Consider the following 23,945-nt stretch of genomic DNA (forward strand, 5'->3'; position numbering starts at 1 on the left):
TAGAGCTTAGCGAATTAAATCTCGATAATGAATACTTATTTTAAATTTACGTTTTAGACAATAAATCTGCCATCTTACTTGGCCAAAATGTATTCCGACATAAAATCGTCTGGATTCTATTTGTTGTAGCACTTTCACAAACAAAGCTTGACTGTTGACCCAAAAATCCGGACCAAAATATCGAAAAAGAAAGAGTAAGAAACCCAGAAATGGATAACGCGCTAAAGTGTCCACGTTTCAACAAAGTAAGCGGTCAGAAAACATGTAGTGCACTGTGGAAGTAAGGAGAGATAATTTTAATGACAATTAAACGGTATTTTTACTTTCTAAGAGCGCTCTAATTATTTCCATACAAACTCGTATATTTTCACCATGACGCGGCTTATTTCGCCAAGTGATCATCTTGCAGCTGGAGCTTGGACTGCCTTTGGTCCACTTGATGTTGTATCGATATTGTACGGGAGAAATTCTATCTTGGTCACTCAAATGAGTTAAAGAATTAAACGCGAAAAACAGAACCAGCTTACCTCTCAGCCTACCTAAAATTTATATATTTCTTCATGGAAAGTGCTGACTTACGATATATTTACACACGAGTTTGTTTTACGATGAGGAACGAGCAAGGCTTTGCAAACGAGTGAGTCAAACTCCCTTGTGGACAGAGTCTCTTCAAATGACACAAAAGTATTGAATGTAGTGGCTCGTAATAGCGGGGAAAACTAGCTTTAGTGCGAGCACACCACGCCAAGCGCGCACTAAGGACTGTCAACCTGTCCTTCTCAACCATCTTCAATTTCTATACTCTGACTCAATTCTATTTAGTTACATCAGACTCATTTCATTCTGGGTAACTCTAGTCGACTGATTCTAACTCTGATTGATTGTTCTCTCTCTTCTACTGAAGGAGCATGCTGGCCAACTGATCTTAGAATATGAACATTTGTCGTGAAACTCTAACCTAAATACTTTGATAATAATCTAAAAAATAAAAAGTCAACGTATGTGGATCAAACCAAGGTAATCTTTGAGTATTACTTAAGCCAAAACAAGAACTTAAGATGTCTAGGTCCGAGGTAAGGTCAGTAGAAAACCTGAGCACGTGCACTCAGACCACGTACGGCAGATCTTTTCAGATCATTAACGTGGCTACAATATGTTTCAAGGGGTAGTTGTGCGTTAGTTTCTGCATTCTCAGAAAAGAAAATCTCAGCTCAGACTATTCAGATGTATAATCAAACTAACTAGTTGTGGTGTCGTCCTCCTTTGCTCTCGGTGGATCTGCCCCGGGGTATTTTCCTTACTCTCTTGCTGGGATGAATTTGGTGCGATCCACCTACGTCGTGGATTACCAGTGGTAGCTCTGGGATAGAGCTGCGCGAAATGCTCGTTAGCGTCATGGTACTTCCAGTCTGAATCTGCTTCCTTGAAGCGTAAGAACATCTCTCTAACCTTCCTTTCGGCACGTTTCTCTGGAATGCTATTGGGGTAGAAGCTAACTTTTTTCTCTTTATTTTCCTCTTGTTCATTCTGGTTTTTAGCAACGCTGACTCCTTGGTCTTCGTGGATTCCTTCGCCTCTGCCGTCTCCATTGCTGTTTCTTTGGATTTGGTCTCCACTGGTGTCTTCACTATCACGCAATCCCGGGAAGAACTCCATAAAAATCTTCAGAGCCCACATCGCCTCACGTTCTTCAAGAGTGTATTCATCTACAAAATAATACTTATAAACGTGATTTAATGACTTCGGTATATACCTAGACTTTCACTCAACTGAACGAGCATCATGATCAATTGATTCATGGTCACGTGCTCCTAATCAAATTCAAATATATCCCAACCGGGATATTATTGCCTACTTGTTGCCCGCGCGCCGAATGCAACAGCATGCTTTCGGTATATGATTGACTGAGAGAAAGCATAGATATTTAACAGAGGAGTAAAGGTATATATGGTCCCTCAAGAAACTAGTTAGTTTTGTTTTCCCTCCAGTCCTGATGTTTCCCGAGACGAAGTTAAGGGAAACACAAGGACTCTCGGGAAGACAAAACCAACCGTTTCCCTTGGGACCATTCATAGACACCACTGGGCACGGCAGATTGAACATCATCTGCTGACGGAGAACAACAGTGACAATAACAAATCAAAACAAAAATAAATCGAAACGAAAAGGACCAAAACAAAAAGATAAAAGACACCAATTAAAAGTGTATTTCAAAAGTCTTAAAGTGACAGTCCTTGAGCATTCAAAATCAGCGGAAAATTCAGGTAAACATTGTCTGTGAAACAAATATTGTAATCAATTATACCACGTCGCGACTAATTGTTTCGTTCAACGAGATCGTGTGACTGATATCCGCAACACTAGCAAAGACAGGAAAATTGAAAGTTCAACACATGTTCCGCAGTTTTCAAACAATTATATCTATGCAATTTTATCCAATAGTTGGAGCGTCTTGTTTCAAATCAGAACACCAGTCTCTGCTGGCTGGAGATCAATGATATGTACCAAAGCTTTGATGAAATCAGCCTGTTTCAAGTATTCTTAGATTAATAACCTCGAATTGAATAATATACAACAAAAACCTAACAGTACCTTCTAAGAAATCTAGATCCTTGAACAAGGATTTCCTTATGAAAATCACCATGGCAACTAAAAAAAGCATGGTTCCTAGAACCGCCAAGTTGTAAAGTTTCGACTTGGCCCGCGCAGCGCTTGCCTTTTCGAAGTACTCGTTGAGCTCTTTTAGATTAGTTGCCGGTGCTCCTCTTTCTTGGGGATCCTGCCCTGCCACGCTGCACACGTAGTAGTCTTCCTGCCAGAATGCCGCCCACAACCAGACAGACACACCCACTAACCACTTAACTATGGTGGGAAAGGTCACGTGACAGAAGAAGCCAAAATGACAATAATCTCGGACTAGACACCTTTCGCAAACGTCCCGGATGTCTACGACGAGTAGCAAGCTGACGAAGAAAATGATGAAGGCCGGAAGGTACAGCCAGCAGCTGCCAACCATTTGATTTGTCTTAGAGGGGCAGCGAAAGGCTGCGGAATTGAGCACAAGCTCAAGCAAACGCATGGCGAGTAAAACAACCGCGTACGTCAAATTGGTGCTCTTGTTAGTGAATCTGCTTATGATGCCTTTTTTTCCACCAGGTGCAGAGTGAGTATTCATGACGTTGCCTCCAGTCCATTTGAGATGTTCAGGCATAACGCTGAGATCTAAGGCCTCGATATCCTGGGCTGTTTCGATCCAAGGTGGCTTAGCGCCAGATTCTTCCTCTCTGGCAGGCATTTTGGTTTGACGGTGGAGCTGCAACATTACATTGATGGAAAGTTTAAGTAAGTCAGTGCTTTCTACTGCCTAAAGTTTACGTTCTTTTGGGTTTCTCAAGCAAGCGTAGGCAAACACGAGACAAGCGCATGATGGACGAGCAACTTTTACCTGTTTCCCCTCTGCGCCGCCTACGAATAAGCACTGCACTTGGGACAGGAAAGTTTATGAGCGTCGCGATCCCGTTACAATCTTTATTCCAAGAATTTCACAAGCTGCAACGATTCATAAGTAGTTGGATATCTTCAGGGAAATCAGAGATGTAAAATCTTTCGAAAGCGCGGGTTCAGACTTGGAAGGGACGTACCCTCTCAGGCTAGAGCTCGCAGTCTCAGATTAAGAGGAGGTCAGTGAGATCAAAGGTTTGCCAATTCAATTGAAAAAAGACGAAAGAAACAAATGGTGACAACCAGAAGACTATGCTGTTTCATGTCTGCAAAAAAATGAAATTAATGAATCAACATCCAATTTGACCGTCGTTGTCAACGTGGGACTCTTAAGCCAACATTGAACTGGCTGACAACATCGGACTAGTGACACAAAATTCAATTTAGTTGGTGCCAACACTGGACTACATTATCAAGTAGTGTTTTTGATAAGTCTTAACTGGCTGTTGCTGTTTGCAATTAGTCGTGCAATCTCGCCAGTTTCTCGGTAATTTCTCGGTAATTTCTCGGTAATTTCTCTCTGAAATCTTACAGAAATCTTTGCTCCTCAGGAAAACATGAAAGATGATGCGGTTTACCGCGAGAGCGAAGCATTGGCCTGTATGACGCCCTTCTCATCATCCAATCCATGATTGTTGGCGAATTTGGTACGCTTGTAAAGGATTCAGCATCGAAAGACTCATCGCGGCGTTCAACTGAAATTATTACGTCAAGAAATTGCACAAGCATCGCTGCGATCCTAGTTGAAAGAATAGCCACATCTTGAAACGAGGAAGTGACGATTGAAAAACCTCCCAAAAGAGGTCAAATCGCGGTAATTGAGAACTTCATGTAAACGGATGTTACTCAAGTTGGAGAATGGTAATGAAGAACGGGGAAGGGGGAATAGGATATAGAAAATAGCAAATGAGGAATAGGGAATGATGAATGAGGAATGCAAAATAAGGAATGGTAAATGGAGAATATTGAATGAGGAATGGGGAATGAAGAATAAGTAATGGAAAGGGAAAACGGAAAATAAGGAATGGGGAAAAGGGAATGGGGAACGGGAAAACAGATGAGAAGTTGAAAATGGGAAACTAATATTTTTGGAGATTTTACGTTTACAATGCGAGACAGATATTTTCAGCGTTGATTATCGATATCCACGCTTTCTTTGCAAAAACGTTCAGAGGAAAAATTAAGTAACAATAAATTGATGTTAACACCTGAAGAATGTTTTAACTTTATTTGTTTCCATAACAAGTGATAGGTAGAATTAGATTTGTTGCGATTATTGGAAAAGCTATACTGCTGTTTACTTGAAAAATTAGTAAATTGGAAGTTACAACAACAACAACAACTACAACTTTATTTATACTAGATCAATTGGAGCTTGTTAGGCTCCTAGCCTTACAAAAAGGCTAGCTGTTAAGTACTTGGATTCTCCAGAGTCCAAGTCACTACTCAACTCTGAATGACAAGCGAGCCCACAGTCGAATATCCTATGAAGGTCGATCGTGGACTAACTGTTTGAATCGTCGTTTCTTTATGGCGTTTCGTCGTTTCCGCGCTCCGCTACTACTAGTCGAGTCACTGTCTTCCGAGTTCGACTCGCCGTTTTAGAGGTCGACTCATCGCCTCGTGGGTTCGTTTCGTCGTCTTGTCAGTTCGATTCGTCGGCTTTACGAGTCGGACTCATCACCGACCACATCGGTTCGTCGTCGTTTGTCGTTTTCCCATTTCGTTAAGGCGTTTCATCGTTTCGTTATGTCGTTTCGTCTTTTCGTTATGTCGTTTCGTCGTTTCAATGCAAAGTAAAGACTCTTAAACATAGCGACTACACCAGGTGATGGTTTCGCGCCAGTCTTCACATTCGATTACGTCATGCCCCTAGCAGATCGCTGTTTCATTTGCCGTTTGTATTTTTGGTGGTTTCGGCAAAATAGCCTTTACGTCATGCCACGAGAAAGCTCGACGATTGCCCACGGAATCAAAATATTTTATGTAATGCTAAGCAATTTAATGTTCAGCTAGAGTGTCTGATGTTCTGCAACGCTATTCGACGTAACGCTACACCATTTGTGTGTTCAGTGTACCATTGCAAATAAGCGCTGAGCCATTTCAAGCAATACTACATTAAACAACAACAAACATATGAAACATATGTGTGAACTGCGGTTATGAGACGTATATGAGAGCACGATCCTTCGCAGTAAAGCACTATTTGAGCAATAGTGAAAATCAGACCTGAAAAAAATTTCAGGCCTGTACGGGATTCGAACCACTGACCTCTGCGATACTAGTGCAGCGCTCTACCAATTGAGCTAACAAGCCAACTGGGAGCAGGCCATCAAATTAATTCGACTTAAACCCGTAGATGATAAATCAAACAACAACAAACATATGAAACATATGTGTGAACTGCGGTTATGAGATTTATCATCTACGGGTTTATGTCGAATTAATTTGATGGCCTGCTCCCAGTTGGCTTGTTAGCTCAATTGGTAGAGCGCTGCACTAGTATCGCAGAGGTCAATGGTTCGAATCCCGTACAGGCCTGAAATTTTTTTCAGGTCTGATTTTCACTATTGCTCAAATAGTGCTTTACTGCGAAGGATCGTGCTCTCATATACGTCAATACTACATTGTTTGTAGGTACGCTGTACCATTCTACATTACGCTGAGCCATTTCACGCAGCGCTACACCCTTTGTGTGTACGCCATACCTTTCGACATTATGCTGAGCCTTTTCACGCAAAGCTACACTGTATGAATGCTGTACCATTCGACATTACGCTGAGCAATTTCATGGAACGCTACACCGTTTGCGCGTGCGCTGTGCTACTCGATATAACCCTGAGCCATCTGACGCGACGCTACACCGTTTGTGTACTGTATTGCAAATGAGCGCTAGGCTATTCGCAATTGAGCTAGTCCATTTCACAATTTTATGCTCCAACTCGACATGGCCAACTAGACCGTTCATCATTTGGCTAAACTATTCAAGTTTAGGGTGCTCTGTTTCATAAAGGAAAACTAAGCTGTCTATAATTTGGCCATGCCATTCCTCTATTAGCTATGCTATCATACAACTGATCCTTGCACTTTTGGTGGTGACAAACTCACGGAGCGATGAGTCGACTTCTAAAGCGGCGAGCCGAACTCGGAAAGCAACCACTCAGCCAGTAGTAACGGAGCGCGGAAACGACAAAACGCCATAACGAAACCGTATGAGTCGAACATTTTGTCCACGATCTACCTTCATAGTGCAGCCGTTACTCTTGAACTTCCAAGGGTTTCCAGCAAAGGGTTTCCCTTCCCTTTATCAACCGCTAAACAAAGTTAATAAATCATTTTGATCTATTTTAGAGGTGTAGTGTATTGATTATACACGTACCTATATTAATTATTGACGGCAACCAAGTATAGTGTTATAAACCTGTGAGCCAGCGAGCCATGAGAGCCACACTACAAGTATTTCAATCATGAGAACATGTGGAACTTACCCTAAGCAGGTAATTCATTGGCACCTAAATCATTCAAGAAACAAAAACAATGTCGTCAGTTTAACCCATTAACTCCCACATTAGTGATCTAGACAGAATTTCTCCTTACAATATCACTACAATATCACGCAGATAAGTGATGAGAATTAAGAGATATATCAACAAGGGGATTGTTGGTTGACCCAACACAAAGTTTTTCAAAGTAACATCATAAGAATTATGTGGCAGACAGTGACGACAATAATTACTAACGAAATCATAAGTCGAGTGAAAATGTTAAACCAATTTGTTCTTAAGACATTCACTTAAAATGGTCTAAAACCTACATGATATCAATTTCAGGTTCCAAGAAAAAGGTTAAAAAAAAACAACATAAATATGTGAGCTGGCATCCATCACTTTCCTTCCCATTCCAAAAGTTCCATCATCAAAATACAGTTCTACACATATCACTCAATAAGTCTTCTTTATTAGTTTAATCCTTTAAAAAATGTCATGAGTGAACAAGAGCGAATTTCTTCTTACAATATCAATACAGTATCAACCAGACAAGTGATGAGAATGAAAATAAATATCAATAAGGGATTAAAAATTGTTCTCATACCAATTTATTTAAAGGAACATCATAAGAATTAATGGCGGACAGTAGGAAGAATTTCTAATGAGATCAGGGGAGTAAAACTTGTGAAAACAATTTGATGTGTTGCAAATTGGCCCTGGAGTATATTTCAAATCACATCAAATCTCTTTTGCAATTGTCGTTAGCCTCTGTCAGTTCTCCACATTTTGGCTGTGTTCTATAAGCTAACTACAGAATACAGGTTTTCTCCTCACTCACAGAATGAACTGTTATCCATTGTTACATCCCTCAATGTAACCAAAAGTTTCTCCCTAACACTTACAGTAACCATTTAAATCCTTTGAGTGGCCTGCATCTATTTTTTCATTACAGTAATACTGCTGAGTCATTCATAAAGAGGACGAGAATAGAGGAAATTATTGCCAAACTAGGAAGCTTTGATTGTTGAGTGAATTCTCCTTGTCAGTTCCCAAGTAAATGTATAGAGAAAAGTATGGGGAATACGAATACGGATATCAGGGTGTAAATGTTTAAAGAAACCATGTTCAACTTATGGGAATCAAAATTAGTGTAACTTGATTGATTTCCTATTTTGTAAACTGATACTGAATGACTCATTCTGATTGCAATCCATACAAGTTTATGCTGTGGGAACTTAGATCTCAATCACATCTATCCCTTAAAAAAAAAACTAAGATTGAGACAGAAATACCTGCATTATAGTGAGGCTAATCTTGGAATATGACTGGATCACTCAAAATGTTGGCCACAACAGATGCTGCCATCACACAAGCAATTTGTTTCCATTTCTCACTTGAAGACTCCCTTTCATTTGCAAAGTCTTTGATTCCCTTGACTACCAGCCATTCTGTCTTAAAATCATGGGCTGCTGCAGACACTCCTGGAAAAAAAAAAACATTCATGAATGTCTCTTAACACTGACATGTCTCTTAACCATTATAAGCTTATTTCTTTGCATCCTTGCGATAATTATTGTTCAATTGAAGTTCACACAGATTCACACTCTAGCTTCTGGTAAACATCCACATCACAGAAAGAGGTTGGTGTAAGTCCCTACATGTGCAACCAATGTTTACAAGAAAATTTGTACACCAAGACTGTAAAATTAATTTTCAGTTTACATTTCTCAAAGAAACAAAATGTTATTAATTAGAGTTAACTCTTTCACTCTCTAGATGTAATTATCCTATAATGTTGGTTGGGAGAATTGGGTTTTGGATCCACTAATAATCCCTTTCTTGATATTTGTTCTATTCTTATTACTTGTCTGCTTGATATCATATTGATATTGGAAGGAGAAATTCTCTCTTGGTCAGTCTGGGGAGTTAAAGGGTTAATAAGGACTGTGATTCTACTCCCCAGGCCTCAAACAATTCAGCAAGATACTTTCTACATTTTTAGAAGACACAACTTTGACAATTCATGACATTCTGAAGGGGCAAAATCCAATGTTAAATTAATTAACTTGTCACCTTCACCCTTACAAAAACATCTTCCTACCAAACCCTAGCCTACAGTAAAACAAAATCAAACTTGCATATACAATTTGTGCAAAGTTTCTTGAGCCAGCTAGGACAATTCTAGCACAGCTTTTCTAAAAACACTTACTACATGTGCAAATACTGTATCTTTGACTCATAAATCATCACAATTAACATGATTCTCACCTCCACCTTCCATTTCAACTGCAATTGCTTCAGGATGTTGACCAATCATGTCCTTATTTGCTTCTGAGATACTCAGAAACACTCCATCACAGTGCACTTTAGCATTATATTCATCAGCATTTTGTAAAGGTGCCTTCCACCCATCAGCCACATGTTTGATCAGGTTACCAATATCTCTGCTGGGGGGAGTTTTGTGTGCAGCTGTTATCAGCTTTGCTGAAACAACCACATCTCCTAGCTTAGCCTCTCTGCTGTTCAAACCACTGCAGGCACCAACAGAAATAATAGCCTTGGGTCTCAAGAGTAAGATGGCATCTATTGACACAGACAAAGAGCCCCTTAGGAACATCAGGACCTTTAGAGCACATCGTCAATGCAATTTTCATTTTCTTTCCTTGATCATCACCCATGCAGCCAAAGTACACATAGCCAATACTGTTGTGGTAACTCTTAAAGGGTTCCTTCAGGAAGGAAAAACAGCTTAAGAACTCACAGTCCTCCACTGTTAATAACAGAATATCAACAGGGAGTTCAACATTGATCCAAGCAGAAGAGGTTTCTGGAAGGTCCCTCATCAGTGGAAATGTAACACTAAGCTTTGGTGGGCTGGCATTACTATTCAGTGCTGATCTATTCTCCCCTGGCATTATTATTGTCTCTGAAAAGGAACAATGTAGTTTTCACTTTTTTTACAGGTTATTAGCCTGATCCAAATGAAGATCAGTCAATTGATAAAATAGTACAATTTCACAAATGCAAGCTTTAAAAGAAAAAAAAACTGACTGCTCTCTTTTGCTTCTCCAAGTATGCATACCTTTGTCATTTGCTGAGTAACAGCATCTTTCACTCAGATTATTAGGCTTCAAATTTTTCAACTTCAGTACAAAATTATGTATCAGCTATTAATTGTTTCCACAGAACAGCATTAATTCATATCATCAAGAAGAAAAAACACAAAACTTTACTACAACATAGTTTGTAAATTCATGCAATCAAATTCAATTGAATTAGCATGCTTCAATTTGCCACTGTGCATGCTGGTGATGTCAGCAAACAAATGCCTTGTGAAATAATTTTTTCTCATGAGTGACTTCAGCATTTTTCATTAAAAAATGGGAAAAACTTCTCCAAAAAGTTAAACTAGACGTGGCAAAAAGTAAACAAGCTGATGAAGATCTGCCTACTTTTTCTTTGGGAATGGATTTTTTAACCCCTGAGAAAAAACCCAGAGAAAGGGAAAACAAAACAATCAATGCCAGTTTCATCTCATTTCCCAACTCTAAGTTCACTTCCACGCATGGATTCACCTGTCAGTTATTGACCAATCTGAGACGAGATCATTGAAACATAGCAAAATACTTTTCCGAAATAAAATAAACAACACCTTGAGGCGTAAGAGAGGGAATTTCTGCCCATTATACATAAATTACAGCCTTGAAAATATTATAAAAATAATTTGTTCATGTGTCATCTGTGTGTTCATCAAGACTTGAAGCACTTGAGGAGTTTGGAGAGCACTTAAAGAGCTAGAGTTGCTCTCTGCTGTGCCCCGAGCAACTCGTTCACATCTTTCCTGCTCTCCAAACTTCCTATGTGCTTCAATTCTCCATGAACACATGCTAATGCATGAACCAATTGTTAACTTCCATGTAACTTTGAGTTTCAAACAGAAATTTTGAAGCAAATTGCTTTCATTTCACAACCCCATATATCTAACATTTTTAACATGACAAAGTACATTTAAAACTCAAATCAGAGGAAAAATCACCCAAACATTCCATTCCTGATTTGTGTTCAGATATGTCAGTGCAACCTTTCAGGTCACCTTCCTTCCTGGCCTTTTTAACCATTTCATCTTCAAGTGATTTTTATATCTTTACTATGAAATTTTTGACAAAATAATATATCATATCATCAAAAAAAAGCATAAAACTTTACTTACATGAACATGTTACTATGACTTCTCAAACAGAAATTTTGAGCGAAATTCTTTTTATTTCACAATCCACTATATCTGACATTATCATAAAAACTTAAAATCAACAGAAGTAAATCAAACAAACCTTCCTCCCCTGAACTTTGTTCAGAAATATCAATGGAATTCTCCAGGTAATCTTCCTTTCTGGCCTTTTTTACCACTTCATCTTCATGTTCATCTTCATCCTTCAACCACTCTTTCAAAAGCTCTTGATAGCCTTCCTCAAGATCGGCATCCATACAATCAATTTTAAGTTCATTGATAGCATCCTGATAGCAGACCCCTCCGATACATGGAAATGTGTCTTGGATATCATGCCAGTAGAAACTGAAAGTTGGATCATCAACTGAACCACTGGTAACATGGCTGTTATAAACTCTGTCTCTGAGGATCTTGATACGAGTGATATCAGCTGCTGGAGTGGTGTCTGTTACCAGAGGAAGGTCATCCTGGCCAGAGGCAGGGAGGGTCAGACCCCAGATATTCCTCAGAAGAAGCACCAGTAGGGAAGTGTCAAAATCCCTTCAGGAAACTGAAGATTTGAAAGCAGGATAAAGTTTGCACCACTGGGAGGTAATCAGGACTCTCTTCTTTCACAGGGTTTGCAATTTTGCATGATTTCTGGGATTAGTCAGAACAGTGTGAAGGTTTCCTGGTGGACAGACCCTGTCAATTAAAGATCTCCCTTACCACACATGATCCAACATCGACAAGGAGGCGACACAACTTAGCATAATTAGAGGTTTCTTTGGTGGAAGGATTTTCTGGAGTGACAGAAGCTATGAAGACATGCCTCCTAGGAGGAAATGTGTCCAGTTATTATAGGTGAGATTAAAAAATACAAACTGTAACAAAGCTGTTATGATTGTAAATCGAAAATGGTATTAAATACCAAACGTCATTCAGCATATGCTTAGAGTATCATTATTTGATGACAAACGAGAAATTTTCGATAATTTTACAGCACTGGAATGTGACCGATTGAATTCTTTAAAACGACATATAAACAGTGAATCAACGTTGAAAAATAAAGAGAAATCAAGTCTATAACTCAGAGCAACAAATTATACGAACACGTCTCCAACATACAGAAAGTGCTGACCGGAGCACTAAGCCACGGGTTTATACGATTTTGTTTAAAAGCACAGATTTCCTCGCTAGTAGTTACAGGAGTCAAGCTGAAAAATGAATGATTCATGAATTACTTTACCTTGACAAGAATCAACTGCCCAGAAACGTTTTATAGGTCTCTCAAAGTAGAGATCAACCATAGCCGACTCCAACAACAGCCATGTTTACACTTTGCAAACAGACTAGTTACCAGTCCTAGTTGGCAAATGTGAAGGAGAGACCCGGGAGATATGACTCCCGTGCATACTTTGATTGCGTTGCATCATGGTTGTAAACCAAAGACTGAGTTAATTATTTGCATCTTGACGCTTTGGAGTTAACTTCTTTGGTGGCAGCGAGATAGCGTGAATATACGTGGGTTGTAATGAGAATTCACTGTCTGTTGCCGTTCCTTCAAAAGTTAAAGCGTTTGACGGGCCAGCACGACTTCCGTCATTCCTCCGTGACGATTTCGTTCTCAATCTGCCTAAGAATCTCGACACAAATGGCAACAGTTACGCTCGCAACCGATGGCCGGATGAACAATTTTAAAGTCAGACATCATATTCCTAAACGTTATTTAACAGAGAAGTACCAATGACATGCAAACGCATATTAAAGAGATAGGGACCTTGTAACACACGAACTTTTTCCACTAGGGGTAAATACGGGATTTGTAAATGGAGAAGCCCCACGCCTTCGAAGAACGAAGTTGTCTCGCTCCACGTTTAGTAAAGACGTACAGAGTTTCAAAATACCCTTCGAGAGTAGAGGAAACCTAGATGAGGGTTTTGAGAAACGTATCTCTGGAGCTATTTCTACTGGAGAAAAGTATACTTTAAAACAAAGAAAATAGCGCGCACACAGAAGAAAATATTGCCTTTTGTACCACAATCTCATCAGACTTTGCCAAACCTCAAGAACCTACAGACGAGGAAATGACACCTCAAAACCGACTCTTATTATCACATCGCAAAGGAGAGTCATCAAGAGTTATCCTAATAAGAGCTAAACTTTGATGGTAGAATATTTAAAAGTGCTAGCGAATGGTGGGCGACGTATGTGGGCGGCGTACAGGCCTATCAACACCTTTCAACAGTCGATTGCCTTTTGCTTTCTAGCTTTCTGGGGTGTCGCCTCACGAAAGGTAAACGTTTTCATGGATTAAGTTGACCCAAGAATATGATTTAATACGTATGATGCACGATCCTCGCAGTAGATAGCGCTATTTATGCAATAGCGAAAATCAGATCTGAAAAAAATCAGGCCTGTACGGGACTCGAACCACTGACCTCTGCGATACTAGTGCAGCGCTCTACCAATTGAGCTAACAAGCCAACTGGGAGCAGACTGATAAATGAGATACAATGAATATAAGAAGTTCTTATATTTTGAACTGCGGTATTAGATACGCATGATGCACGATCCTCGCAGTAGATAGCGCTATTTATACAATAGCGAAAATCAGACTTGAAAAAAATCAAGCCTGTACGGGACTCGAGCCATTGACCTTTACGATACTAGTGCAGCGCTCTACCAATTGAGCTAACAAGCTAACTGGGAGCAGGCCGTTAAGTTGATTCGTAATAAACCCGTGAAAGTGATAAATGAGATACAATGAATATAAGAAGCTCTTATATTTATATTTATTAAATCTTATATCTAATATGATTTAAAGCAGTTTGTAAAAGACCCGTCCAGGCGTCAGGGAAACTCAAGTAATACCTTAGACCTGCGATCACGACATAGTGCTGTTTAAACTCAAGTCACCCTGCCACAAAAAACGTCATGTTAAACGCAAAGTGTACATCAGGAAGCGATCTGACGATCAGCGCACTGAATTGGAATTAAAAGATAATGCCACCAAACTCAGCACCCAGTATGATGAAAACTCGCGAGACGCAAAATGGAATGACTTTGAAAACAGTGTTCGCAGCATAATGGACTCTTGTATCCTGCATAAGATGAAAAGTTCGAGGTACAACCTACCATGGTTCAATCGCTTGCTTCGGCGACAATTCAGGGCGAAACAAAGACTATATAACAAGGTAAAGAAAACAGGGTCTGATGATTACTGCAATAAGTCTTTTGCTGCCAGGAAACGCGTCCATAGAAATCTTAAGTCTGCAAGGGAAGAGCATATCAGTAACCACCTTGGTGATGCAGTCAAAGAAAACCCAAAAATGTTTTTGGTCCGACGTAAAGCCACTTAACCATGAAAATCCGGGGGGGGGGGGGTTGCAGACTTTGAAGTAGACGGCAAAGTGGTAAGTGATAGTAGTCTTAAATCAGAAATCCTGCGAAGCCAATTTTCAAGTGTGTTTACTAAAGAAGACCTTGAGAGCATTCCAGAAATGGGATCTGATCCCACACCTGGCTTGGGTCCTTTGATTATCTCAGAGCAGGGAGTCTTAAAACTTGTGTCTTCACTAAACCCTAACACTGAAAGCCTGTGGCCCTGACCAGATTCCACCCTGGTTTCTCAGAACTTTTTGCTGTAGACACTGCTCTAATTTTGACTGACATCTTTCAAGACTCGATAGACAGTGGTACTGTCCCCGCAGGTGGGGAGAGAGGCAAATGCGTGCGCAGTTTTTAAAAATTAAAGGGAAAGAAATTTAATCCAGCCAATTATAGGCCGATATCCCTTAATTGTGTTGCGTCGAAGATCTTCGAGCATATCGTCCACAGCTTTCATGATTATGAAACATCTAAACGATCCTAACATCTTAACTGACTGTCAACATGGTTTTAGAGCAAAGAGATCTACAGAGATGCAGCTAATTCTACCCTACATGACATGGCAAAGACTATTCAGAGCTCATCGATCCACGCGGTCGTCTTAGACCTTGCCAAGGCTTTTGACAAGGTCCCTAATAGGCGTCTCCTAAGGAAACTGCACCACTATGAAATCCAAGGCCCGCTTCTAATCTGGTTGGAGTCATTTCTTTCACAATGTTTTCAATCAGTTGTCTGCGAAGGCCAAACATCAAGTCAACGCCCAATGACTGGCGTACCCCAAGGTACAGTCCTTGGCTTCCTGCTCTAATTATTACATATAAACGACTTACCAGACAACCTGCAATCAACAGTTAGGCTCTTTGCGGACGATGCTTAACTCTATGGCATTATCGCCAGCGATGCAGACTGTGACCTTTTTCAATCTGACCTACACAGACTAGAATCCTGGCGACACTATTGAGTTTAATGGAGTTTAATCCTTCCAAATGGAGTTTAATCCTTCCAAATGTAAAACTGTTACCATCTCACATAAGATCAACCCAGCCCAGAGAAAATACGTCCTCTGTGTTGTAGAATTCGAACAGGTGTATAGCTTCCCATATCTTGGGGTTACTATCAGTAACAAGCTTTAGTGGTAAGACCATGTTTCCACGATAACAGCTAAAGCAAACAAGTCGCTGGGTTCAATCCAACGCAACCTTTGAAATTGCCCAAAGAATGTAAAAGAAATTGGATATACGTTCCTAGTACGGCCGAAGCTGGAATACGCGAGTGCGGCTTGGGATCCGTTTTTAAAGAAAGACGTCAGTGCCCTGAAAAGGGTTCAACGTAAAGCAACACGGTTTTGCTCGCAGAATTATCATAGATATGCTAGTGTTACTGACATGATCAAAGATTTAGGATGGACCGCATTGGAAACGAGAAGAAGGCAGTCTCGGTTCAAAGTACTTATGTATAAGCTAACTCGCGGTCTTATTGATATAGATAGTCGAGAATATTTCGTACCGCACTCCGAGAGTTGCACGAGGGGAAGCCATCAATTTAAGTTTGAACTGCCATATGCAAGGAAACACGTTTTTAATTTTTTCCTTTTTTCAAGAACTGTAAAAGACTGGAATGGCCCCCCTGAGACCATCGTTTCGTCAACTTCCTTAGAAATTTTTAAAATAGATTATCAGCCTTCTAAAATGATAGTTGTACATAGCTCATATAGTTTACGTAATTTAACTTTTATTTTGAACATCAACATAATTGTTTTTATTCATTTACTTATTTTCTTTATTTAGTTATTTTCTTTATTTTTACGGTTGGTGTGCATGATATCTTGATGATTTTATCGACCTAATAACATGTAAATGTAAATGTAAGTGATTCTTTTCATTGCTCTGATTACACTGTCCTTCATTCAATGATAAAGATAGAAAATTTACCATTGAACACTCGCGATTAGTTAATTTTCCTTCACTCTGGAAAGTAGATTTACTACACGAAATAGTAGAAACGCTATGTAACACAACACACTAAACGCAGCAATGGGTCTTTTCGCTCCATAAAACACTATCACTTAAATGTATAAAACATTTATACAGTTGGAGCACGTTTGAGCGCATTTGGTCAGAGCCGTTGAAGAAGGATCAAAGTGGCCATACAAATATTTGAAAGGTTTCAAACTACGACGTACAACGAATTTGACATTCTCGAAAACCAGTCACAAATTACATTCTAAAAACAGTGCTTGCGATTGTCCTTGAGAACTATACAATAGGCGACAAATACGTACGAAAAATACTTCTACACATTCAGCATATATCAAATTATATTTTCCTATAGTGAGAAGAAAAAGAAACGGCCTACTTTTTACAGAATGTTCAGTCAAAATCTGCCGATCTCTGCTCTTTTTATCGCCACATTGAAAGTAACGCTACCACAATGCAATGCAATCGGAGTGCGCACTCTGCCTCAGGGCACACATTCGTTAACACTTCAACACCTGAGGGTGACTAACATCTAATTTCTCACCGAGGCATCACTGCTTATGGGAATAATGGAAATGATCGCATTTTAAACTAAATTCTCCTTGTCAGTGTCATAGGAAATATTTAAAGGAAAGTATAGGGAATATAAAGTCTGATGTCGGGATGTAAGGTGTTAAGATAAGTGCGTGGAACAGAAAAAAAAACTCATGTCAGTACGAGCTTCAGAATAAACTGCAAACATTGCATTGAATACCAAGATATAAAAATTGTGGTACAGTGTTGTTGATGGCTGGCCTGTCGATGTTTTACAACCTCGTTCCTAGGACCTTTCCCCAACTAAGGGAAGAGGCCCTGGGAACGAGTTTGGATGTTTTAAAATCATTATTATTATAATGATTACTCCAAGTCGACTACAAAAATATGTGTTTGTATCGCATGTTGTGCTGTCTAAGTATGTTGTACGGCAGTGGCTTGGTAGGGACCGGCGGTCATTATTTACTCCCTGAGGGAACAAAGGGGGGGTTAGGGAGATGGGAGGATTTTGGTTTTTTCAAACTTAACTTTACCTGACCCCCCCCCCCCTAAAAAAAAGCTGTACTCGAGCCTAGTGGCCCATTCAGCCGGAGTTTATCGCGGTTTCCTTAGCATGAAGCGAATAAGGGTATTAAGATCGACTTTTTTTCAAGACCGCGTGAGAGGTGGCATATCGACCGAAAAATGACTATCCTCATATTTCAGTCAGAGATGCCTCATTGTGAATTTGGAAGCATAGCAAGGTTTTCTTTTCCGGACTTGCTTCTTTATCCTAAAAAATTCACGAAAACTGAAACTAGCGACGGTAGCGGTAAAATGGCGGAAATCAGTGCCCCGAGTAGAGGCAAAATAATGAACTCTGCTCATGAAAAGCGCAAAAGAAAGCAAGCTCTAGCAATTTGACAGTGTCTACGAGGGATTAAGGTAGGGCTTAAGTTTAAAACGGGACTATTTCATCTAATTTTGAGCTCACGGCACGCTTTTAAAAATCACCAATGCTTCAAAATCCAAATATCGGATTTCGCAGCAAATTTTCAATTATCATTTTCACCATGCGATATGACTCAGAATCGGTTCAGGTTAAGCTCATGATAAGTGGAAATGATGTTGCCTTTGAGGATGTGAATATTAGTTTGAGGCTTTTCATTTCCGCACGGAAAAACCAGGCTGAACTTTGTGAAAATCGCAGCATCGTCATTTACGTAACAACATAATCTAAATAGACACCCCGTGGCTAAATCGGGAATTCCAAGCACATTTTCCAAGTTAGCACCGTGTTCGATCACGAAATCAATTGGTTTGTATTTTTACTCTCGTTTCAAATTCTCATCCATTTCCCATGGCGAAATTGTTACAATTAACACATTCCGTAAGCAAACGGAGGCCGCCTGTCTTTCTTTGCGTATTCGAACACCTATAAGTTTTAAGGTAGTTCCAAAGTAAACTTGAGCTTCATTGTGGACTTGAAACGCTGAACTTGAAGCGTGAACCAGACCAAGTGCTTTGCACAACTGCTCTATTAGAATAATGATGAACTTATTTACATTCAATGATAGCCATGGATAATCGCGTGATTGAGGTCAAGGGTGTTCTAACCAATAGTATAAAGATTATATCATAGTTGAGGCATTTTTCAAATAAGAACAAACACTACAGATTACTCCAACAGTCCACAACAAGTTTGTATCGCATAATTGTGGTGTCTGATAATGTTGTATTACAGCAGCTTGGTTGCTAAGGGACCGGTCATTATTCATGGGGGTGGGGGGAGAGGTAGGAGGATTTTGACTTATTCAAGATTGAATTTAGCTCCTCCCCCATAGTGGCCCACTTAGCCGGAGCTCCTCCCGGTTTCCACAGCGTAAAGCGACTAGAAATAATCTCACTCCCCCCCTGGATCGGATGCTAGTCCATTGCAGGGTTACCCCGGCATTTTATCAGGTTTTGCGAACAGTTAGCCGGTAAATGAAAATAATCAATTTAACTATATCCATATCATACGCCCCCGATATCTCCTTTCATAATTCCTTTGTTAGAAGGAGTTGACAGTTGACATGACATTAATCCCCTCTTTAACAATTCAAAGCTCTTTTTCATACCGGCGGTTCTGGGACTTTGCAAACTCAAGCTCCCTGACTAATTCATTTCATTTCTTATCGTAGTCATTACAGCTAAATTAATCCAAGTAAAATAATCCATCCGCTTGTGTAACATGGTAAACCCTTTCACTCCCATTAGATCTTCATAGCAATTCTCCTTACTATTTGTCATACAATTCTTATGTAAGTTTGGAGAATTTGGTTTTGGATCAACTAATAATTTCCTTTATTCTCCTCACTTGTCTGCTCGACAATGTACTGCTACCATTGAAAGGAGGATATCTGTCTTGGTCATTGATGAGAGTTAATCCCTTAAGGGTTAATCCCTTAACTACTAAAATTGATTAACATGTAACTTCTCCCCATGATATCCATACATGATCCAGCAAACAAGTAACGAGGATACTCAAACTTATCAGGTAGAAATTGTCATCTGATCTTGCACCAAACTCATAACTAATTTGCAAGGAAATTACGTAGCAGCTAGGGGGGACAATTAACGATCAGATCTTTGGTGTTAAAGGAAGTGAAGTCAGTTTGCAGATGGAGAATTGATTCTATCAAATAGTTTTGCGCAGGGCCTACCCAAACAAGAATAAATGTTGCCTTCGACATTGTCGGCATGGCTGGTAGAAGTTTCATATCCGTTTTTGGTGTATTTGATTCCTTTTCATTTAATTCCGCATCTTGAATTTTTCTATGACTTTTCATGGTCAATAGTCATACTTTGTAAACCAAGATAACCGCCCGGTAGATTGTTGTTTTTTGATATTGGCTACGCGGGTGCTACCATGCTCAATCGAAACCAAAGCGGCGGCATTGCTCACAATAATTTTTAACAGTCATGATACACCAAATATTTTTTGTTCGCGTGCGACTGCTCTAACTGCATGACGAACATGCCTTAGCTTTATCTGGGGAATATCCGAGGATATACTCCAAGTTAGTTAATTCCCAGACTTTTAAACCCTCGTCCAACACAGAAAAAATCGTTTAAAATTTTATTCATAGTGAGAGTGCGTTATGTCAATGTTACAAAAGGAGGGATATACTGTTTTTCTCACTAAGTGGGACCAGACAGCACTGAAAATTAAACACCCCACGCCGTAAAAGTAAACGTTACAGTTGTTCAAACATTTCTGTGGACCCTGTAATCGGTTTCTTTCTCCACACCAAACGGTATTTTGATCCGAAATCAGTGCAACTGCTGATGACCAGGTCAAAATAATCTCCTTGTCAATTTCCCTGTCTGCATTTTCAACGGTTGGTTTGCCAGGTAAACCTATTGAAATGTGATTTTTAAATTTTTTTTTCTGGAAAATTATATAAAATAGAAAATATTATCGAAATAATTTCTTTATTTAAAACATGAAAACTTGTTAATCTGTTTCGATTAGCAGAAAAAATATTGATACAAGGGGATTTACATTGTAAATCATTTCCATTACTTCCATGGCTCAGTTGCATTCAAACTTGTTGAGAAAGTTTAAAGTCTGAGAGCATTCGCCTAATCAACTTGAAGGTAATCATCCGTCATCGAATAAAAGGAAAAAAAAACCACATGTATAGGAATTGTCATTTCTTTTTTTACAAATGATATTAACCTTTATACCCTAACACCATTATACATATTCTCCATACGGTTCTCTATACACTTCCTTAAAGATGCAAATAGCAAGAATTTTTTTTAAGAATCGAAAGCTTCTATAGCTTGTGATCATTACTCTAACTCTTGTGTGATTTAGGAATGATATTGTAAGGAGAATTTTAATGCTAGTCGCCTTTAGGGGTTGAAGGGCTAATCCTGAGGGTTCCAGAATCCCATAGATAATAGGTTTCTTTTTTGCTGCCAATCAAGATGCCCTCTCTCCTTTATTGAAACTGTTTACCATTTAAAGTTGCTTTTGCAAAAGCCCATTTAAAAGTTGGTATTTTTTTAAAAGACATATTACAGGTTTTCCTTTAGAAAGCATCCATGTGTTGCAATATACAAAAAGTTCTGAGACTAAGTGGCAAATAAAAATAATTAGGTACACACCAGTCTTTGTCTTAAATGTTAAGATCTCTGGCTCACTTTCTCCATGTTTATTTTATTTTATTTTCTTTTATTTGAGGATTTGTACCAAGTACTGGAGCAAAAACAATAGGATATGGGTCCCCTACGAGGTTTAAGCTCTAACAAACCCACCCATCCCGCCCCAGGGGAGGACATCCATCACACAGTGGACTCGTGCATGGGAAATTAACGTCTCCTACCCCTAACCCTGCAGGAGACGGGACCTCTATTTATTCGTCCCTATCCGAGAATACTAGAATATCTGATCATTTCTTGATGTTATAGAAAGGTAGCATATTCTTCTCAATTATTTTAAGACCTTGAGTGTTGGTCCGGCCGGGGCTCGAACCCTCGATCTCCCGCACAACAGTCCAGCGCTCTATCCATTGAGCTAACCGGGAGGTGGTTAAAGCTATTGAAGGAAAAGAGTTTCACTTCATTTTCTGAGTTATACTCAAGATTGGTAATTTTAAAGTGAGTTTTATCAGTGTTTCCTTGATGGCAAAGTTTGCTGGATCCCGTCCTGGGTTTCATCCTCCATTCCAGGTGGTATTTAGGGCTGACATCGATGTAGTTCGTATTTGGTGTTAACCAAGTCAGAGTAAATGCCACGTCGACTTCGCCTTCTTCTCTTTGGATGGTTGGTTTGTCAGGTAAACCTTTGAAAATTATTGAATCAAGATTTGTAATTCCCCTTCTGATGGATGCAACTGTTGCAATATACCTTTGAGGTCGTTAACCACATATCTAAAACATTGAGTATCTATCTTAAATACTCTGTAGAGGTTCTACCAAAGCTAAACTATGACATTAAGAATGAACAAGAGAGGTACACACGCATTTGCTATGCCCCCTGAACCCTTCCCATTACTTTGCTCTCATCTCATACATCACCTGGTAAATGATTCTTCTCTTTTTATTCTGCGCAATTCCATGTGTCTGGGCTAGGAATGATCATTGTACAGTACAATTCAACTCACCTAAGATGTCTTCTACTCTTGATTTCTTGAACCAACCTGGATCAAATATAAGCTGCTGCTTATTGACCTTAAAGTTCAGAATTCCAACTGCTTTAGTGTTCCTCGCACCCTCTTCTAGTAGGACAGTTGAGCAAAACTCTGTAGGGCTGGGTGGGTGACTACCATTATTTTAGGGGACAAGTTTTCCATGAATGTATTTTTATCGATTACTTTCACTATAACAGAACAGGGGTTTGCTTTCCTTTAGACCTATCTTAGGTTCAAGATCCTTTAAGACAATACAATGCTTGTGTCTAAATCGGTCATGATTTAGCACAGAAGACTCTGAATCAACAAAAATTACAACCAATCCAGAAGTAACATGACACGGACTTTTCTTGATGATACTCCCCAGTTGAAAAAATTTTGATTTTGAATTTGGTTTGGTAAACTCTCCTTGATATTTCTCAGCATCAAAGTTCTCTTTTGAAATAAGTTTGGAACTCGTTATTATAAAGTATTCGCTCCAGTCTGGGTTTTGGACATTAGGCTCATAAATTAAGCACCCCCAGCCAACAATTCCATCTTGAGGTGTTATTTTGCAAAGAGCCTTGCGTCTCTCCCTTTCAAGCACATCATGTGATGGCTCAAACATGTAATCCAGGAAATATTTTCCATTTCAGTGGTAAGAAGCCAGAATTACCTTGATTTAAGTGAAGAAAAAAAATTAATTTATTAACATGATATAAAAGTTATAACCATAAAAATGTACATACAATAATAATGGATTTGGTCGGTTGAAAGACCTTGGAAGCATGCCACATTTACTAGATACATGTAATAAACCCTCCTACAGGAGTGGTCCTATTAATCATCTTAGTTCTTTACTAGATAATAATATCTGTGACCCTCCAAGAGGTTTCAGGGAATGAGTCGAAGGCACGCGCACGGCACGCTACAACACGCTCGCACGCTAATGGCATGACACGCTTACCGTGTAGATATGCGTATAAAAACAAGTTGAAAAGCGTGTTCGTAACCATTGTTCATTGCTGGCTAACACGGTAGAGCTTTGTTTCTATAACACGTTAGATTTTTTTTTGTTTGTTTCTTTGTTTTGTCTTTTAATTTTAATGCGCTAAGTTCCTTTCTTCCTTTAGACGCTGGCTTATCTTGTACAACCCAGCTTACTTTGTTACTTACGTTTGTCAGCTTCTTAACTGTGAGAATAATAATAATAATAATAATAATAATAATAATTTTATTTATATAGCGCTAAAATCCAATAATTGTCCAAAGCGCTACCTAATTACAATATAAAATATAAAAATATATAATATAAAATATCTACAATATACAATATAATTCAAATATAGCCTAAGTTATCTACTATATAAATCAAAAACATCTCAAAACAAAACGAATCTCATAACCTATATGCTAACTTAAATAAAAAAGTTTTAAGGGATTGCTTAAAAGTTGCCACTGAAGCACATTTCCTAATCTCTAGAGGTAAATCGTTCCACAATTTAGGTCCTGCAATAGAGAAAGCTCTGTCTCCATATGTTTTCAATCTGCTTCTTGGAACCACTAAGTATTCTTTACATGAAGAACGCAATGACCTAGAGTATGTTTTAAAATTCAAAAGGTCAGAAATATAGGAAGGTGCAAGGCCATGAAGGGCCTTGCATACCAATAAAAGGACTTTAAAAGTTATTCTAAACTCAACCGGTAA

General features: G+C 39.2%; 2 protein-coding genes and 2 long non-coding RNA genes across 6 annotated transcripts in view; 1 reads left to right on the forward strand and 3 right to left on the reverse strand.

Annotated features, from left to right (window-relative positions):
- Positions 1 to 23,945, forward strand: part of LOC148726371 (uncharacterized) — a 447,217-nt gene that overhangs the window by 66,226 nt on the left and 357,046 nt on the right. The window lies entirely within an intron of this gene.
- On the reverse strand, positions 282 to 8,421 carry LOC148726375 (uncharacterized). 2 transcript variants are annotated; one of them, XM_088727391.1, is made up of 4 exons: positions 8,282 to 8,421; positions 6,990 to 7,013; positions 2,593 to 3,313; positions 282 to 1,706 (listed from the first exon to the last, which is right to left on the reverse strand). In XM_088727391.1, the coding sequence occupies exons 1-4, from the start codon at positions 8,285 to 8,287 to the stop codon at positions 1,207 to 1,209; spliced, it is 1,251 nt and encodes a 416-aa protein (XP_088583517.1). In that variant the 5' UTR covers positions 8,288 to 8,421; the 3' UTR covers positions 282 to 1,206. The 2 variants fall into 2 exon arrangements, with proteins under 2 accessions (XP_088583517.1, XP_088583518.1); XM_088727392.1 differs by lacking the exon at positions 8,282 to 8,421 and having other exon boundaries at positions 6,881 to 7,013.
- Positions 9,354 to 12,540, reverse strand: LOC148726376 (uncharacterized). 2 transcript variants are annotated; one of them, XM_088727422.1, is made up of 4 exons: positions 12,446 to 12,540; positions 11,926 to 12,031; positions 11,321 to 11,767; positions 9,354 to 9,915 (listed from the first exon to the last, which is right to left on the reverse strand). In XM_088727422.1, the coding sequence occupies exons 3-4, from the start codon at positions 11,472 to 11,474 to the stop codon at positions 9,497 to 9,499; spliced, it is 573 nt and encodes a 190-aa protein (XP_088583548.1). In that variant the 5' UTR covers positions 11,475 to 11,767; positions 11,926 to 12,031; positions 12,446 to 12,540; the 3' UTR covers positions 9,354 to 9,496. The 2 variants fall into 2 exon arrangements, with proteins under 2 accessions (XP_088583548.1, XP_088583549.1); XM_088727423.1 differs by lacking the exon at positions 11,926 to 12,031.
- LOC148726377 (uncharacterized) lies at positions 20,534 to 22,435 on the reverse strand. Its single transcript, XR_015989509.1, has 2 exons — positions 22,232 to 22,435; positions 20,534 to 21,910 (listed from the first exon to the last, which is right to left on the reverse strand). It is a non-coding gene; the product is annotated as an uncharacterized LOC148726377 (long non-coding RNA).

Source organism: Stylophora pistillata, chromosome 7, assembly GCF_964205215.1.
Source record: "Stylophora pistillata chromosome 7, jaStyPist1.2, whole genome shotgun sequence".
Taxonomy (NCBI): domain Eukaryota; kingdom Metazoa; phylum Cnidaria; class Anthozoa; order Scleractinia; family Pocilloporidae; genus Stylophora; species Stylophora pistillata.

Excerpts from the sequence above, each read along its gene's own strand:
- LOC148726376 (XM_088727423.1), bottom strand. The coding sequence starts at position 11,474 with ATGGATGCCGATCTTGAGGAAGGCTATCAAGAGCTTTTGAAAGAGTGG. Across the intron at positions 9,916-11,320 it reads ACAAAGTTCAGGGGAGGAAG|AGACAATAATAATGCCAGGG; the intron begins GTTTGTTTGATT and ends GTTCCTTTTCAG.
- LOC148726375 (XM_088727391.1), bottom strand. Across the intron at positions 3,314-6,989 it reads CAATGAATTACCTGCTTAGG|CTCCACCGTCAAACCAAAAT; the intron begins GTAAGTTCCACA and ends GTAATGTTGCAG. Across the intron at positions 1,707-2,592 it reads GGATCTAGATTTCTTAGAAG|ATGAATACACTCTTGAAGAA; the intron begins GTACTGTTAGGT and ends ATTATTTTGTAG.